This window comes from Ictidomys tridecemlineatus, chromosome X (assembly GCF_052094955.1).
Source record: "Ictidomys tridecemlineatus isolate mIctTri1 chromosome X, mIctTri1.hap1, whole genome shotgun sequence".
In the NCBI taxonomy this organism is placed as follows: domain Eukaryota; kingdom Metazoa; phylum Chordata; class Mammalia; order Rodentia; family Sciuridae; genus Ictidomys; species Ictidomys tridecemlineatus.
The window spans coordinates 115,328,777-115,347,466 of record NC_135493.1 but is presented as its reverse complement, the minus strand read 5'-3'; the positions used below and the strand labels follow the sequence as shown (position 1 = coordinate 115,347,466).

Here is an 18,690-nt window from a genome sequence, read left to right as displayed (position 1 = left end):
AAGCCAGCCTCAGCGACTTAGCGAGGCCCTAAGCAACTCAGTGAGACCCTGTCTCTAAATCTAAATAACATATAAAAAAAAAGGACTGGGGATGTGACTCAGAGTGCCCCTTAGTTCAACCCCTGGTACAAAAAAAAAAAAAAAAAAAAAAAGGTGTTCCAAAATGTACATGCAAGTGAATGTTCATAGCAGCATTATTCACAATAGCCCAAAGGTGGAAACAACCCAAATGTCCATCAACAAATGAATCAATAAATTGTGGTAGAAATATACAGTGGAATTTTATTCAGCCATAAAAAGGAATGAAGTTCTGATACATGCTACAACATGGACAAGCCTCACCAACATTACAATATATGAAAGAAATCAGACACAAAAGGTCACAAAAGGTAACACGCTATATGATTCCACATGTATGAAATATATGGATAGGAAATATAGGATAGGAAAATTTATACAAATCAAAGAGAGATTTGTGATTGCCAGGGAATACGAAGAGGGGGGATGAGGAGGAGCTGCTCATGGGTACAGGGATTTATTATGGATTATTGACAATGTTTGGAGCTAGATAAAGGTGGTGGTTGCACATCGGTGCATGCTACTGTATCATTCACTTTTAAATGGTTAATTCTATGTTATGTGAATTTTACCTCAATTTAAAAATTTGTATATATTACTGATCTTGATTCCTGAGTTTTTTGGATATTGTGTCTAAGGTGAGACCTTTACTTGCCACTCCAAGTCTTCAACCTGCTAAATTTCACTTTTAACTGGAAATAAGCAGGGTGAGAAATTGAAATAATCTTCATCCACACATGAAACTGAGGCTGAGTTCCAGGTAACAAAACAAATCATTTTTTACTCAAAATTAATTACGGCATGTGCCCTGCCACATAACACCAGGAAGGCCCAATTACCTGGATCCCTGCTCACCACCTTGACATCATGATGCACTGGACAAAACACAGATACACTTTCTCCCCCATTGTTGTTGCTAGGGAAAGTTTAATTAACTATGGAAATTTGTGAATACCAAAGGCCACCTATGGAAGGAGAAGAAAACTACCCCTTTGGTTCTGGTTCATGGAAGTAAGCATTGCCAAATTCCCTTTGAGCCTTTATATCCCATATTTGGAGAACAAAGCGATTCTTTATGAGTGTGGTGATTTCTTCAGATAATTCCTTCATCTTCACTACAACTACTTCAGAGGCTTAAAAAAAAAACACAAGTATTAGCCACATCAAAATAAAATAATACATGTCCTTAAAATACCTCTAGATAGTCTTTACACCATTTTAACTTGCTCCTAAAAGCCAACACATTTGAAGCAAACCTAAATGGATACAGTTTAGCTTCCTCCCCCCAGTGAACATTCATAGTCCGCCCCTCATACAAATATGAAGGGAGCTCACACTAGAACAATAAACTCGTGACAAGTTTTCCAAAAGCTGTTGTCCCTACTAAAGAGAAGCTTATCCAATTTGAGGCCAGCCATAACCCCTAGGGTACTCCCAAACCATGTCCACCTTTGAATATAAATTTAATAATGCTATCCTGGCAGCTATCCTTTCTCATAATGCATAATAGAGCCACAGGGAAAATAAGCTGCCCTTGGACACCAAACCTATCTCTGGCACTTCCCTACAAAGAAATAAAATCCTATTTTATTTTATACAAATCCAAGAAAATCTGCTTTGGGAGGAGTGGCCTTGACTAGGAGTCAGCAAAATGATTTTTGTAAATAAAGTTTTATTAGCACACAGCCATGTGCATTTATTTCTGTATTGCCTGTGGATGGATTCCTACTTCAATGGCAGAATTGAGTAGTTGTAACAGAGACTATAAGATCCATAAATCCTAAGAGACTTACTATCTGGACTGGCCTTACAGGAAAAAAAAAACAAAAACAAAAAACTGTCAACTCTAAACCTAGACCATTTACAACTCTACACCCTCCATCCTTCAGGTACCCATTTATAGGTGTACCTGTAAATTGTTGACCTCAGATGCATTCCATTTGGATTGAGTCTATCCTACTAACTGTACCAGTCAAATAGGAGCATCCCAAGGGAGAAGGATCCTGAGACGCAAGTCCTGTAACACTCCCATAAGCTTATAAGACAAAAACGCTCAAAGATTCCATCTTACCCTTTTAGGCAGTCCCCGTTATTCCAAGTCATGTATTAGCTTCAGCTGATTTCCAACTCAGCTATCCTTGGCTCTGAAAAGCTGTCATCACTGGCATCGCTGTATCTATCACTAGATCAAAAGAGGAACTAATTTAACAAGACATAAAACACAAACAAACAAACAAACAAAAACCTGGGCAATAATTCAATTTTCCATTCCAAACATGTTCCATAATTAACCTCTACTCAGAGAAAATATTAGGAAATATTCTATTATCACGTTCTAGTCACTACAGAAAGAGGTCAGTCCAACCACAAGTAACAGCTGACTTCTTTGGTCAGAGAAATTGATAGGGTGCTTTCATTGAAAATTGGAAGTTACTTCTTCAGAAAATTTAGAAAAGCATTTCAATTTAAGTTGAAATCTATAATTTTCTGAAGACCACCGATCACTTGTGTATTTCAACAAAAGCCTTGATTTCCCACCTGCCAACCTTACCTATTGTTTGCTGTCTACTGGAGGTGTTCTATTAGTAAATTGATTTAAATAAAAGCCTGAGTTGATGCACCCTTTTATTCTCTGTGAATCTACTCTTGTCCAACTAAGGGCTAAATAAAGCTCAGTCCATCTGAGTCTGAGCCACATTTAGACCTATTCCAACTGACCAATTTTCTCAAGTGCACAAAATATTACATGGCTATTTAGAGCTCTTTCACTTTATGCCCTTCTGATGACAACTGTTTCTTTAGGCAATGAAGGAAGTTCAGGACACACTACTCCAGAATACAGCACCTCAGCAGAGTGACAATATTAAGCCATAGGGTGCTGAGAGACAGTATGTGCTAGAAGGTCTCTTGGACCTTCCCCTGCCCTCTGGCCCTGAAGCAGATAAGAACCACCTCAGTTGAGAGGTACTCTCCCTAAACCCCAATGGAAAGGAGTATTCTCTCAGAAAACACTGAGACACAGAGAAAAATAATCTGAATAAAATGACCTTGCTAAGTTTCCCCTGGTTCATTACCATGACACTATACTCATTGCTCTATTCTATTTCTCCATGACTCCCTACTCTTCATTACCTGCTACAGAAAACACTAGGGTTGCTGAGCACGGTGGTGCATGCCTGTAATCTCAGTGGCTGGGGAGGCTGAGGCAGGAGGATGGCAAGTTCAAAGCCAGCCTCATCAAGTTAGCAAGGCCCTAAGTAACTCAGCGAGACCCTGTCTCTAAATAAAATATAAAAAAGGGCTGGGGATGTGGCTCAGTGGTCGAGTGCCCCTGGGTTCAATCCCCAGTACCAAAAGAAAAAAAACAAACACTAGTGTTTATCTGTTTGGGTCTTCATTTCCTTATAAAGACTCCATGTCACATCAAACACAAATAAACGTGTGTGCTTTTCTGTTGTTGATCTATCTTTTGTTATAGGGGCCTCAGCCAGAAACTAAGATGGTTAGAGGAAAAGATGGTTTTTCCTCCTCACTGGCCACGTGAAAGGATTAGAGAACAGTAAACACAGCTGTGTGTCCCTGATTCTGTTAGTCAGCTGCAGGTTGGCTTTTGCCTCTGTTTAAGAACTATGGCTCCTCCCTAGATACAGAATTCTGCTTGCCTCTGTGCTTGAGGTAACAGCAGCTCCTCATTACATGGGAACCTGTCATCTATGGTCAGCACATTCCACAGGGAGCTTGAACTTGGTGGTCATTAGGACTAGACATGCATGTTGGCTCAAGACCCAGGGAACACCAGCAGTGCAAACTCACCTTGAAATCTTATCCACTTCAGATCATATTTTCACAGTGATTTATATGTCAGCAGCATGAAAGTTTTCCATTCCAACAAACATTCTCATTAATCCTAGGTTTTGAGTCATATATAGCCTTCAGAATAGGACCAGTTATTGACACCTGTCACCATGCTGGGTTCCCTTAGAAATACATCTTCACCGTCAGTTACCTCTGCAATTGAACTTTTGCTCTGAGCCATGGGCTCTGTTTGGGTTTCCTTTTGCTTGGTTTAAAAAATAAATCAGCACATCGATGAACTGCACTAGAGTTCTACTGATCTGTGGAGACACACCTGCCAGGGAGCGTTCCATGCGTGACCCATCCCTAACCTTGGCCAAGCTTTTGCTGACTAGTAACAATGTCTGAATTTCATAACAGGTGAAATCACCACCACCACCTGCCTTTTTCTTAAATGAAACAGTTGGAGAAACTCTGTGCTGAAGGGCTAGAAAACAAAGAGTTTATTCTCTACCTATTGAGTGAATATCAATAAATAGATAAACCAAATCATAAAAGACCATATATCTTTTCTGGTTTGCCTTCTCACTGTCCTCCCCGACTTTTGGACAAACAGCAGAGGTACAGGGGCGCTATAGCAGGGAGAGGAGATAAAGATTAAGAACAGATAGAAAAAACCAGGGTTGGTGGCACACACCTGTAATCCTAGCTACCCTGGAGGCTGAGGCAGAAAGATCTCAAATTCAAGGCCAGCCTGAGAAACTTAGTGAGACCTTATCTCAAAATAAAAAGTAAAAAGTGCTGGGGATGTGGAGTTCAGTGGTAAAGAACCCCTGGGTTCAATCCCCAGTACCAAAAAGAAATTGTTGGCAGAAAAAACACGATATGTTAAATAAGCATATAAAAAATATATCCTTAAATTCACTAGTTAGACTTTAGTTCAGGAAAAATCATTTCTGTCACACAGAAATAATCATTTAAAAGGAAAAAAAAAACAGATTAAAAAAATAAATATTCTTTAAAAACCTGGTCAAAAATTGGATATAACCTCTCCCTACTCAAATGCTCAATCCTTGCTGGTTCCATGCTTCATTTTGTTGTCAGAGAATTAGCAAAGGGAGGGAATTCAGAAGTTGTACTCAACTCCCTATAGGAGAAGAAATGAAAGTCAAGGGTGTTCAAGTGACCTACCACACAACTTGTTTGAGATGGGGCTAGAATTCCCATCATACTAACCCAGGCCACAAGTTCATCTCTAAGTTGGGCTGCAATGGGGCAGTCAAGCCCACTAGGGCATGTCACCTGACACTACAAGTGAGAAGGGGCCAAGGACCAAGGGACCTCCATTTCCTCAGGTATCACATGATACACACACTTCCTTCCCTATTTCTAAGCCCTCTCATATTCCCCCTCACATATTAATAGTGTTTGTTTATTTACATAAATAAATATTATATATTAACCATGTATCTTTGGACAAGGTCACTTGACTCCTGAGACCCAAGAAAACATGGCAATAATAAATAACAACTTCACCACAATGTTATGAGGGCCAAAACAGAATATACATAAACTTGCTCTGAAAGTTACATAAAAATATGTTGTTACTATTTATGAGGATTACATATTCATACTGATATCTCCTGCAAAACTCGTAAAATATAAAGGATCAGTTGAAAACTGTTAAGTGCATGTTTTTCAGAATTGTTTCTGGTACCAAGTGGAATTCTCTACCCATATTAGCCAGTGGACTTATGTGGGTCTGTTTCGAATCTACTGGCTCTCGATTCTATCCAAAGGGTAGAACTCTGCTAATACATCGAAATGGCCCAAATTGATATGACAAAATGAGGCTTAGCTTGAGTTTATGCATCTGCAATGCTAATGACTGGGTTCACCAATTTTCTTTTGTATAGGTTGAGAGATAAGCCATGACACTCAAGAACAGAACTACTGTTCTGTAGCTCAATGGCAGAGCATTTGCCTGGCATGCATGAGGCACACAGAACAAACTAAAAGAAGTCATAAGCTAGATTTATCTGGGCGAATTTTCACTTAATATACATCAGCTCCATCTTAAAACTAACCTATCTTTTTGAGTAATCTCCATACACAGAGAGAGAGAGCTTCTCAATGGGAAGAATTATCAGATATTAGATTTAAATTCTATGAAGTACCACAAAGTACAGACACATTCAGTGTGCCTTGTTACCTTTGAGAAGGGGAAGGTTTTAAACCTGAACTGTTTAATATAGTAGCTACAAGCCACAGTGGCTATCTAAATTTAGATCAAATAATATTAAAAATTCCATTCCTCATTTGCACTATTCAATTGCTCGATAGCCAGGTGTGGCTAGTGATGGCAATATTTAATAATGCCGTTTATTAAGCATTTCCATCATTCCAGAAAGTTTTAATGGATAGTGCTGATATACAAAGAAATGAATAATGAGATTTTTAAAAACAAACTACAATCAACATGCAATGGTCCTCAGTGTTTTTAAAGGTCTGGATACCTATAGTTAATTAAAAATCACAGCAAATATCTCTCATGCATACATGTGCCCTCCCCAAATAGTAGAAACTCTTCTTTTAAGAAAGTATCTCACAGGACCATTTCTTCAAGACAAAATGAAAATCAGCAGCAGCAACTCATGGGAATCCCTATCCTCATGACACTAGCCTGACTTTAAAAACTTGACCACAATGGTCTCCATGTGGTTGAGAGACAAAAGGCTTGTCATAGTTAAGCGTATCTGTCCTGGCTCCTAATAAATTCCCATTATAAGAAAACATATTCCAAGGCTCCAGAGAAAGGGTATAGTAATGCCTCATATAACCCACCTTTTGTGCAACCTCAAGGCAACCATTAAATCACTTCTTCATTAACGGAAGGAGGTGGTTGGAATTTAAAATATTTTAATGGCATAGTTAGGATTCCCAGCATGCATGAGTTCCTACAATACTTTCTATCAGAATCCATTTCATGTGAAAAAGCATGTCTTAAAACACGTTGCCATGCACACAGTTTTCCCCAAAGCATTGTTACTGCTATACTTACTTCCTTCTCAAAGGGCCCCTGGAAGCCATAAAATATAAGAGCAATGGAATAAAATCTTAGTATGCTTTGAATGAGTTTTGCATTTCATAGTAAACAGTAGAATCGACCCAGGCAGGGCATTAAAAGCACAGAATCCTGTATTACTTTGAACTCCACTCTGGCTGGCCCCACATCATCAACACTAGAGTTAATCAACATCAATAAAGAACGTCTTTTTTAGCCCGTATATAACCCCCAAGGTAAGGTGCACTCAAATGTGATTTCTTTAATAATAATTTATCAGAAAAAAAGGATCTCCAGGCATGGAGTTGAAGTTAGTCCCAGAGCAGGGAAACAGATTTAAAATGTTTAAAACAGCTGCTCAAAAGATAGCAAAAAAGGACTGGGGTTGTGGATCAGTGGTAGAGTGCTCACCTAGCATGTGTGATGCACTGGGTTCTATCCTCAGCACCACATAAAAAATAAAGATATTGTTTCCACCCAAAACTAAAAAATAAATGTTAAAAAAAGATAGCAAAAAAGAAGCAAGCTCTTTTTTCTAATTTTCAATTCCTTTATGCTTGAAATACAAAAAGGGGAGAAAGTAGTATTTTGATAATGGTTCATAAAGCACCATCTCAACTATTCCTCATAGCAGCCCTAAGAGTAAAGAGTGGTAACTTGGACAAAATTTCCCAGTAAGTGATACAGCCAGAAGCCAAATGCATAGTACTTGCTCTATGTGTTGATACTGTCCCCACAGAAATAAAATATTTGCACCATATATTGTAATAACAACCCCAGGCAACATCAACCTTGCAGCCCAAAAAAGTCAAAAAGCAAAAGGATTCCAAGTCTGAAATGGTGGTGGACATTGAATATCAATTCACGCAGGGGAAAACAGCATCTTACTCTGACTCAGCCCAAATGGAGTAAGCATGCCTCAGAGGGAGAAATGACCACTCTGCCCAAAACAGAGGGCTACTCTTACCTCCATGCCCCACCTTAACCATTCCCGTGGGCTGACATACTGATAGGATATAGATTGGTCTTCCCAGCTCACTAAGCAGTTCAGAAATACATATCAAAAGCCAAGAGGCAAAGACATTAAAACCCTCTGGGGAGTTCAGAGGACTGCAAGCTGTTTCACATGGATTTATCCTATATGCCCAGGGAAGACATTGAGGGTGGGTTTTAAGCTCCAAAATAATGTGGGAAGATCATTTTGAGGGCAGAAGAGGGATTAGGAGGAGGAAAGCTGGAAGCATAACACCAGGTAGGAGGCTATGCAGTAGGCAGGCAATGAAGGAAATTGGAATTAAGGTAAAAGAATAATAATAGCATCATCATTCCTATTTAAGTTCCTACCATAGACTAGCTAAATTGTTTTCTTACAATTACATGAGACGGTCTCCCTCCACTATACCAGCAAGACCACCCTTTTATACATGGGACAAATTATACTTAGACACGAGAGGAGAGACATCACCAAAGAATTAGAAGCTTTCTTTAATGGACCACAATTTCCCATAGATTTATTCATTCTAAAAATGCTCTAACCAGGTACAGTGGCACACACCTGTAATCCCAGCAGCTCAGAAGGCTGAGGCAGGAAGATTGCATATTCAAAGCCAGCCTCGAAACTTAGTGAGACCTCTATCTTTAAAAAAAAAAAAAAATGGAATGGGGATGTAGCTCAGTGGTTGAGTGCTGCTGGGTTCAATCCCTGGTACCCCCCACCAAAAAAAAAGGTTTAATGCCGTAATTAATAAGTTACACTTGTAAGACTGGAGTTGTGGCTCAGTGGAAGAGCTCTCGCCTAGCATGTGTGAGGCACTAGATTCAATCCTCAGCACCACATAAAAATAAATAAAATAAAGGTATTATGTCTCAGTACAATTAAAGTTATACTTGTACAAAGAAGACAGCATAGCAGGCCTGAGGCAGCCATCTTTAGAAAGGCCAACAGGGTTGGTTCTTGGCTGGTGTCTGTACATGTGCCTTTCAGAATGTATGCTCCATTACTAACTGATTAAAATCCTTTTGCTGGGCCCAAGCTGTTTGTACAAACAATGTGATTTATAGTGAACACAGTTGTCCTTCTAGGAGTCTGGAATTTGGGGGGTTGCTAGGTAGAGAACCTCTACGTGATCAGTCCTCAACAAAATCCCTAAAGACAGACAAACTTCTCTGGACAGAAATATCATGCACATGTTGCATTCACTGCTAGGTGGAGGGTGAACTCTGTGTGACTTATCACAGAAGGGAGAAAGCACTGGAAACCTGCAAATGGATGTTTCCAGACTCCACTTCCATCTTTTCCCTTACTGAGCCTGCTGTATATATTTACTGTGTCACTGTAATAAATATTAGCTGTGAGTTCAACTATATTCTGATTCCTTCTTGAGAATCATCAATGTGCAAGTGGTCTTGGGAGACCCTAAAAACCAGACTCTCAGTTTGATTTTGCATATACTTTTGAGTAGCTCACACACACACACACACACAAAAAAAAAAAACCATAAAAAATACTACCCTAAAAATTTCATATCCTTGAGACCAGACATGAGCCCTTGAGCCCAGACCACTACCCATCTAAAACCAAGCAGAACTGGTCTTCATAACTGCTGTCTTTCTGGAGATAATGGGATGGTTGACAAGTTAAATCACCAGCTCTAAATACCTCCAAAATATTCTTACTACAACATCCCTTGTGCTCAAAGATAAATATCTTCCACTAAACAGAATGCAGAGGTTACAGCTCAGGTATTCTTACTGAAAGCCAAGGATTTTTACACTCTGTATCTTAGAGATATCAGCTGTCCATGTGCCATACAGTTGAATATCATCAGAGCCAATTTCTGGGAAAGGAAGTCATTATTCTAGCATTTGTTCTAGGGTCAATTAGAAGCACTAATCTTGTCTGAAAGAAATTCAGCTCCAACTCAGCTCACATTAGAGTCTGGCCATCAAAGCAGTTATTTGCTTTTCAAAGTGCACTAATCCCATGGAGCTGGGCAGTGAGGAGCTGAAGTCATCCTGGTATCTGTCTCTGGATTAATTCACAGTCACCATTCTTAGTTGGGAAACCCCCTGCAATGTGTCAAGACCAGACTAGACAACATCCATCCTTTCCTGACACCTGTATTTACTACTTTAACAGGTAATAAACAATCCCTTGTGCTAGGGAACCAGGGAGACAAAGATAAATAAGATGCCAGTTGCCTCTAAGGAATGAGCCAGTTTGTAGCTGATTCATAGGAATTCTCTTACAACCAAGGAAGTCTGCAATCAGCTGGAATTCTGATTCTCCAAGACATATTGCATCCTGCTCAGGAGTCACTAGCGAGCAGAAACTGCCAAGAAGCTTCCATTGAAGACGGCGAACCTCCAAGAAGGAATTGGCAGGACACACAGCACGCAGGTGGGCAACCCACACATACCAGACAACATCCAGATATTAGTTAATGCTTGCAAACAATTAGATGGTTATTAGTGAAAAATTTCTCCCAGCTATCTACTTCGCTCCACTATCACCCCCGCCCCTTTCAAGTGTGAGAACCTGAAATAATAGAGACGATTGGCTGTGAAGGGTCATGGCACACATACGACACCGAACCACCCTGGAATTTTCAATCTGCTGAATCAGCTGTATATCCTGACAACCCAGGAAGGTCTTCTTCATATGAAATCTCTCATGCAGAACCACAGCAATATGAGCTTAAAGAGTGTGGAGCCACTTGGCTGAAGCAGGGAAGTGCCCAGGGTGCCTTCACCCCACGCCCAGACTTCAGCTCTGTGGGCAAAGTTTGAAAGAATGCAAGTAGCAATAGTTAATTCAGTAAGGTGCACAGCATGCAAAATATATAAACCATTCCCATATAAATACACAGCTAAAGGAAATACTAGAGAGCTGTGAGCTTCTCCCAGCAAGGAATGGCATTAATAAGCAGGCTTTTGTGACACAATCTCACACATACACCCATGCATAGAGCCAGGCAGCCCTCAAGAGTTGTTGTCTAGGAAGAGGGCTGGCAATGGCAATCTTCTAAACAGCACAGAGGATTGTTGTGGAAATGACCTTTCCTAATCTCTGATATTCTGAGTTCCTTCCACTTTTAAATTTTTGGCATACTTTATTCTTGGATAAAAAGAAATAAAGAGATAAATTATCCCCAAAGTGATATTTAAATATAATGAAGTTCTCATGAAAATCCCTCAGGAGTTTTTACTTGAACCTGATCTAACAATCATTGTACAATTCATCTGGAAGAATAGCAAAATACATTTTTAAAAACTGAACAACAGGAGTAGAGTACATGAGGTCTTCCTTTACAGTAATGCTCTGACAGTGAAAAGAATAGTGAAGGTTCAGGTATAAAAGAGAAAATCATCAATTGAACAAAAGATAAATCTCTGCAATGAAACCAAATTGCCCAACTTACAATTCATAGGGAGCTGAGGGGGAGCCAGATCCCTACCTTAAATGCTGTGCTAAAAAGAAAGTCCATATAGATTATAGATTTAAACCAAAAAATCAAAACCATAATAGCGCAAGATGAAGATATCCTGGTTATTATTTAAATAGTCTTTGCATAGAAAAAGACTTTAGGCATGATCCTAAAGGTAGAATCCAGAAAAGTAAAAAATTTGACTACATAATTTTTTATAAAATAGCTAGGCATGGTGGCACATGCTTGTAATCCCAGTGACTTGGTGGGGGGTGAGGCAGGAGGATTCCAAATTGGAGGCCAGCCTCAGCAGCTTATCAAGATGCTGTCTCAAAATTAAAAAATAAAAAAGGGTTGGGGATGTAGCTCAATGGTATAGCACCTCTGGGTTCAATCCCCACTACAAAAAAAAAAACAAAAAATTTTACATACGTTTTTACAAAATATACATAAACCAGGTGCAGTGGTGTATGCTTATAATCTCAGTGTCTCAGGAGGCTCACAAGTTTAAAGGCAACCTCAGCAACTTAGCAAGGCTCTAAAGAGACCCTATCTTAAAAATTAAAATTAAAATAAAGGGCTGTGGATGTGGCTCAGTGGTTAAGCATTCCTGGGTTCATTCCCCGGTTCCACCAAAAAAAAAAAAAAAAAACAGAGACTACATAAAGTCCTTATCCAAAATGCCTTAGGAAGGATGAAAACTTCCATTAACAAGTCAGAAGAAAAGCACAATCATTCTGAAAAAAATTTGCATACAATCTAACAAAGGATTAATTTTCCTTATAACTAAAGAAGTTACCAGTCAGTATGAAAAAGAATACAAAAGGGAAAAGGGAGCAAAAGAACAGAAAATCTTTTCATAAAACAAAGAGCCAAGAGAACTATGATATTCATATATAATTATTAATCAAAGATCAACAAAAGAAAGTCATTTTTTACTTATCAAAGTGAAAAAAAAATTATATGAAACAATACCCAGTGTCGTCATGATCTGGAGAACTAGCACATTATTGCTGTAAACATGATTAAATTATTTTGTGAAGAGAAAAATTTGTTAAGGGTGAAGAACTGATCCTTTAAAAAAATGCTACAATGATATTCAATTTTAGAAACATAAGATGCTAATAAATGCACATCTCGGGTCATTGCTAGGAGTAGTGAGCTGGTTACCTGGAGGACAGTTTGCATCCCTGTTGCAGGTAGGTATTCAGGTTCCCAGTTGCTGCAAGTAAGAGCCCCAAGTATGGAGGGGAAGGCTTCATTGGCCTAGAAGAAAACTCAGGATGGAATTGGACACCGACAAAATAAGGATGATCTGAAATGAGAGCAATCAGGATGTGATTGAAGCAGACAAATCTAAGAACTGCTTGAAAGGTCTTCATATCCTTGAATAAGAAAACTCATTAAATGCTAAGATGATTTTTTAACTTGTCATCACAGTTACTTTCATGATCCGTTTCTGGAGTAGAATTCGAAATATAAAGCACATCTCACTTAATTCAGGATTTTATCTGTAGAAGGTGTTAGCAAAACTAAGCGCTAGTTTGTGAGTGCTATGATGAATTGTACATTCCCAAAGTCAGCCTGCTTCTAGAAGGCCCTTTGCAGACTTGTGTTGGCTCTGTTTCCATGGTATCCCTCAGACTGCAGGCTAACCCAGGATCATTCTTTTTCTGAGATGGCTTCAGGCCATTTCCTGTAAAGTCTTCTCTGTCCCTGAGGGAAGGGTCCCCAGGGATAAACACACACAATGCTGACCCAGTGGTCTGCCCCTGGGAAACAACAAGGACAACTGCTTTTCTAGTCATAGCTTTGTTGGGTATTAATCATAACACCATAAAATGGAATTGGTACTCATATTTCAGTCTATGCCAACTTGTCTCTGAGTGATGAAAAGATAGGCTTTCAACATGTTCACAGTAGCTAGCTATCAAGGTGGCAAGAGTTCAAGCTCTTTTCTTCTTCCTTATATGTTTCTATATTGGGTGAACCTTCATGATGAGCATGTGAAAAATTCAGCTATTTTCATATCAAAGGTTATAAGAACCCCCTATATGAGGAATTCAAATTCTCCCTCAGGTAATAGGAACAGAAAAGTAGCTTTTCCCAGATATCCAGAATCTTGTTTTAAAATAAAAAGAATTAAAAAGGGTGACACTTCCAAATCTGGGTAGAAATTCCATATTCCTCACCACCACCACCACCAATCACAACTCTATAAAGCTATGTGTACTCCTAGATCATGGAGCACATAGATTGAGCATCTCTCTCTAATCCTATCATTATCATAGTATAGAGCATGGTTATTAGGCTGTACTTCCAAATTTCAAAAATAATTGCTATATGTATCAAGCTGAATATAATTAAATAAAATGCTTTATGGGGGAAATAAAATAACTTCAAAGCTTTCAATAAGATGTTTTATCAAGTGGTCTAAAAATCTGGTATAGAATCAAAATCACAAATTCCTGTCACCCCTAGAGACCCAAAGGTACTGTATAGTAATAAGGAAATGATGATTGAACAAAAAATTTCTACTTCCTAAGGTTATCATTTAGCCTACAAAATGGTAGTTTCTAGTAACATGTGGCTATTTGAACTCACTAGAATTAATCGAGCACATTTCAAGTGCTCTGTAGCCACATATGGCTAGTAGCCACCATACTAAACAGGGCAGAATAGTTCTATCATAGCAAATTTGATCTCAGAAAAGTCCAGTGCAGAAATCCTCTGTATGTAAGAAGAAGCCTCCTTGAATTAGAAGGATACTTAGGTATGAACATTTTGTCTGGTATATAGTACATTCCTTGTCCCAGGAATTCATCCCTTTGAGAAAAAAAGAGAAATCATCCACACTTAGAGAAGAAATTAAGCAATGTAGCTTTAAATTTAAGTCAGGGTAAATCTTATAGCATAGTCTTGGAAAGAAAGCAGACAGTAATTGTGTTTTTGTGGCATTAACAGATAGAAGCTGAGAAATGGATCATGTCAAAGCCAGGGATAGAATATCTGAATGAATGAATCATTGTTCTGAATCACTCTATCCAAAAAATTCTCTACACCAATATGAGGAAAGACTAAAAAGTTTTAAATTTTGATGATCTTCTATCAGTCAGATAAAGTAGCTTTAAAATAATGTTCTCAGGGGCTGCAAGGTGGAAGGTAGCTTAGTGGTAGAGCACTTGCCTAGCATGAGCAAGGCCCTGGGCTCCATCCCCAGCACAGAAAATCACCACTTTGGCTTTAAGCCAAATTCTTTTGTGGGGGTGGTAATAGTGCTTGGGCCAGAACTCAGGGACACTTGACCACTGAGCCACAACCCTAGCCCTATTTTGTATTTTATTTAGAGACAGGGTCTCACTGAGTTGCTTAGTGCCTTGCCTTTGCTGAGGCTGGTTTTGAACTCATGATCTCCTGTCTCAGCCTCCCAAGCCACTAGGATTACAGGTGTTCGCCACTGCACCCGGCCAAATTCTGACATTGTAAGAATCTCAAGCTTTATTGTTGTTCTTCGAACCCTTTCAGGACAGTGGAGATCCCTGAATGTGCTTCATCTGGGGAATCTTCCTTCATAAAATAAATTTCCTTGCAGTCGGTTTTTAAAAATCGTAAGGTTTTACAGTGGCTCTCATTTTCTTTCTAACCTGCATGAAATTTGAAAGCATTGATGGGAATCTAAATCTTCATGATGAAAGAGGATTCTCATTATTTGCAGACAATAATGGGAACCCGGTGAATTAAAAGAGAATGAGTACTTGAGCAAAGTAAACAAAGAGTAATTTAAGAAATTCTCCGCCCTCTCACATGCTAGAAGGACTTAAGAGGCTCACACACCAAACAGTGATCCATGCTTTAATTCTAAATGATGGGCATTTTTAATCAGAAAGATCCCTAGAATATATCCTTACTATTCTAACTCGAAACTCTGGGCAGAGCTGGGCATGGTGGCAGCACACCTATAATCCCAGTTTGGGAGGCTGAGACAGGAAGATCACAAGTTCAAAGGCAACCTCAGCAACTTAGTAAGGCCCTAAGCAACTTAGTGAGACCCTGTCTCAAAATTTAAAAAAAAAAAAATTAAAAAGGGCTGGGGATGTGGCTCAGTGGTTAAGTGACCCTGGGTTCAATGCCTGGTACAAAAAAAAAAAAAAAAAAAAAACTCTAGGCAGAGATTGATAATCTTAGGCTAAGTAGTGAATGAAGATGAAGGTGGAGGCAGTGGAGACAAGGACCTGGTCTTACTCCAGCCCCACCAGTGCCTGTGGGCATATTACTTAACCTCTCTTCACTCCAGCCTCCTCTATAAACTGAGGCGAGCATCCCTGCTTTGTAAATTACACAGGCATGTGTAAATAAAGAGTCCAGTAACAAACATGTAATGAGTGCATGGCTCTCCTTCTTCCAGGGTCCAGGAAAAATGCTACCATGTTCAAAGGAGCCTTCTCTGACATCAGTTCCCCTCCTCCTGGAAATCCTGAAGTACTTGAACAGATTAGAGACAGAAAGGGCAAAGAACAGAAAGGCACTTGATGTAGAGAACAGTGACATGGGCTAAGATGGAGAAAGGAGTAACAAAGTTACACAGACAGTTTGGGACCTAGAGCATAGAGGTTGAAAGGTAAACTCATGCTACCATGTTTAGAGTATCCCATATATCCTTAGCACTCAATAAATAACAGAAGTTGCTCCAACAAATTAGTGTCAAAGGCACTGCATCTGTCACAGCCTTGTCCTCCTTATTAGGAGTTACGAGAGAGGAAAGAAACTAGAGGCAGGGAGGGGCTTGAGGACACAGAGCCAGAGTCACCATGCACTGGGACTATGGTGGCACAAATGGAAATGCAATCTCAAACATCTTTCTTTCCAGAGACAGACCTACAGGACTCAACAACTGATTACAATTTGTAAAGGGGAAGAAGAACTAATGGTCCAACCAGGGGTAAATGTGCCTCCCAGGGATATTTAACAATGTCTGCATATATTTTAGAATGTCATAAGTAAGAGGGAGGGGAAGAGATCTACTATTGTCATCAAGTTTTAGAGGCCAGGGATGCTGTTAAATCCTCTACAACACACAGGACAGCTCAGAAACAAAGGTGATCATGCTTCAAAAGTCCCTGGTGGTCAGCAGAAGAAATTCCAGACAACAAGACTCCTTCACAGGAATAGTCAGAGAGGGTGTGAATTTAGTTTGAAATAAGTTGAGATGGAAGTGCCAAGAGAACATCCAGATAGACAAATGGGGCAAGGAGGCACCTGAAAATGTTGAATTCAAGTGTGCTAAATGAAGTGCACCCAGGCAGGTCTACACCAGGGGTTGGCAAATATATCAGTAAATAATAAGTATTTGAGGTTGTGCAAGCCACAAGGTCTCTTTCCCAATTGCTCATCTCTGCCACTGGCAGACAAAACATTAAGAAGGAGTGTGGCTGGCTATTGTCAAGACTCAAAAAAAACCCTACCAGGAAGTACTCTGAATGGAAGGAGATGGGGCAGGCCCAGAAGCAAGAAGGTTACTCTGACCTTCTGGTCATAAAATCTCTGCCTCTCTTGTTACTTTGCGTGAAAGTAGGTCTGAGACTCTCATTCCAGAGGGATCCTGCCCTACATCTCTTCAGAAGGAATGATACACAGAGAAGCCAAGAAGAATCTGAAGAAAGGCCTTAGACCAAAACCTTTTATCCAATCAAATTTGCACACAGCTGTCCATGCATCACTGAACCTAAGCATAAAAGTAGATAGTTTTCCCTGGACCCTCGGGTCTTTCTTTCTGAAGGCTCCTATGTCATGTACAAGTTTCATTAAATAAATTTGTTATGCTTTTCTCTCATTAACCTTTTGTCAGAGGAGTGTCCACCATGACCCTCACAGTGGGTGAGGAAAAGGTAACACCTTTCTGCCCCTATGCTATACTCCAATAAAACTATTTATGGGCACTGAAATTGAATGCCACATAATTATATAATTTTCATGTGTCACAAATATTATTCTTCCATTTCTTCTTTTAGCCCATTAAAAATGTAAAAAACATTCTCAGCTCATTAGCCACACAAAATAGTCAGCAGGCTGGATTTGGCCTACGTGGGCTCGAATGTCAAAGAGCCGAGGCCAGCTGTGACCATGGGCTTACCATGTCCTTGAAGACCTGAATGTTTTATCAATAATAAATGAATGCTTTGTGCCTGTGTTCTCAGGGGTGGCCCAGCCCAGCAACAAACAATTTCAGTGCTCTTCCACAATAGAAATCCAATCCTTGGCTAGAATTTCAAGGATGATATTGAATAGAAGGGGTGAAAGAGGACATCCTTGTCTTGTTCCAGCTTTTAGCAGGAATGCTGTCAATTTTCTCCATTTAAAATGATGCTGGCCTTGGATTTAACATATATAGCTTTTACAATGTTGAGGTATATTCCTACTATCCCTAGTTTTTCTAGTGTTTTAAACATGAAGATATGCTGTATTTTGTCAAATACCTTTTCTGCATCGATTGAGATGATCATGATTCTTGTTTTTAACTCTATTAATATGATGAATTACATTTATTGATTTCCATATGTTGAACCAATCCTGCATCTCTGGGATGGTTCTCACTTGATTGTGGTGCACTATCTTTTTAATATGTTTTTATATGTGATTTGCCAGAATTTTATTGAGAATTTTTGTGTCTATGTTCATCAGGGATATTGGGCTGAAGTTTTCTTTCCTTGATGTGTCTTTGTCTGGTTTTGGTAGCAGGGTGATACTAGCTTCAGGATGAGTTTGGAAGGGTTCTCTGTTCTATTTCATGATATACTTTGAGGAGCACTGGTGTTAATTTTTCTTTGAAAGTCTTGTAGAACTCAGCTAATAATCCATCGGGTCCTGGTTTTTTCTTGGTAGGCTTTTGATGGCATTTTCTATTTCATTACTTGAAATTGATCTGTTTAAATCATGTATGATGAGGGTCTCCTTTCATATACCTTATACATACCTTATATATATTCAGAGATATGATAAATTATGGTATAATGGTGTATTAAGAATTGTAATACAAAAATAAATAATTTTTTTTAAAAAAATAACCAACGCAAAAATAAATAAATAAATAAATAAAAGTAAATCATGTATGACCTCCTCATTCAGTTTGGGTAGGTCATATGTCTCTAGAAATTTGTCAATTTCTTCGATATTTTCTATTTTATTAGAGTATAAATTTTCAAAATAGTTTCTAATTATCTTCTGTATTTCAGATGTGTCCGTTGTGATATTTCCTTCTTCATCTTCTATTTTGGTAATCTGAATTTTCTTTTTTTCTCTTCATTAGCATGGCCAGGGGTTTATCTATCA

At 39.0% G+C, this 18,690-nt stretch overlaps 1 protein-coding gene across 8 annotated transcripts in view; it reads right to left on the bottom strand.

Annotated features, from left to right (window-relative positions):
- Window positions 1-256: 256 nt before the first annotated feature.
- The window catches only part of Ctps2 (CTP synthase 2), a 100,088-nt gene continuing 81,654 nt past the window's right edge, over window positions 257-18,690 (bottom strand). For all 8 annotated transcript variants that reach the window (XM_078035094.1, XM_078035092.1, XM_078035093.1 and 5 more), the window contains 3 exons: window positions 12,535-12,679; window positions 2,150-2,260; window positions 257-1,211 (listed from right to left, as the gene is read on the bottom strand). In XM_078035094.1, the coding sequence (XP_077891220.1) occupies window positions 2,191-2,260; window positions 12,535-12,679 (215 nt within the window). In that variant the 3' untranslated portion in view covers window positions 257-1,211; window positions 2,150-2,190. The remainder of the gene's footprint in view (window positions 1,212-2,149; window positions 2,261-12,534; window positions 12,680-18,690) is intronic.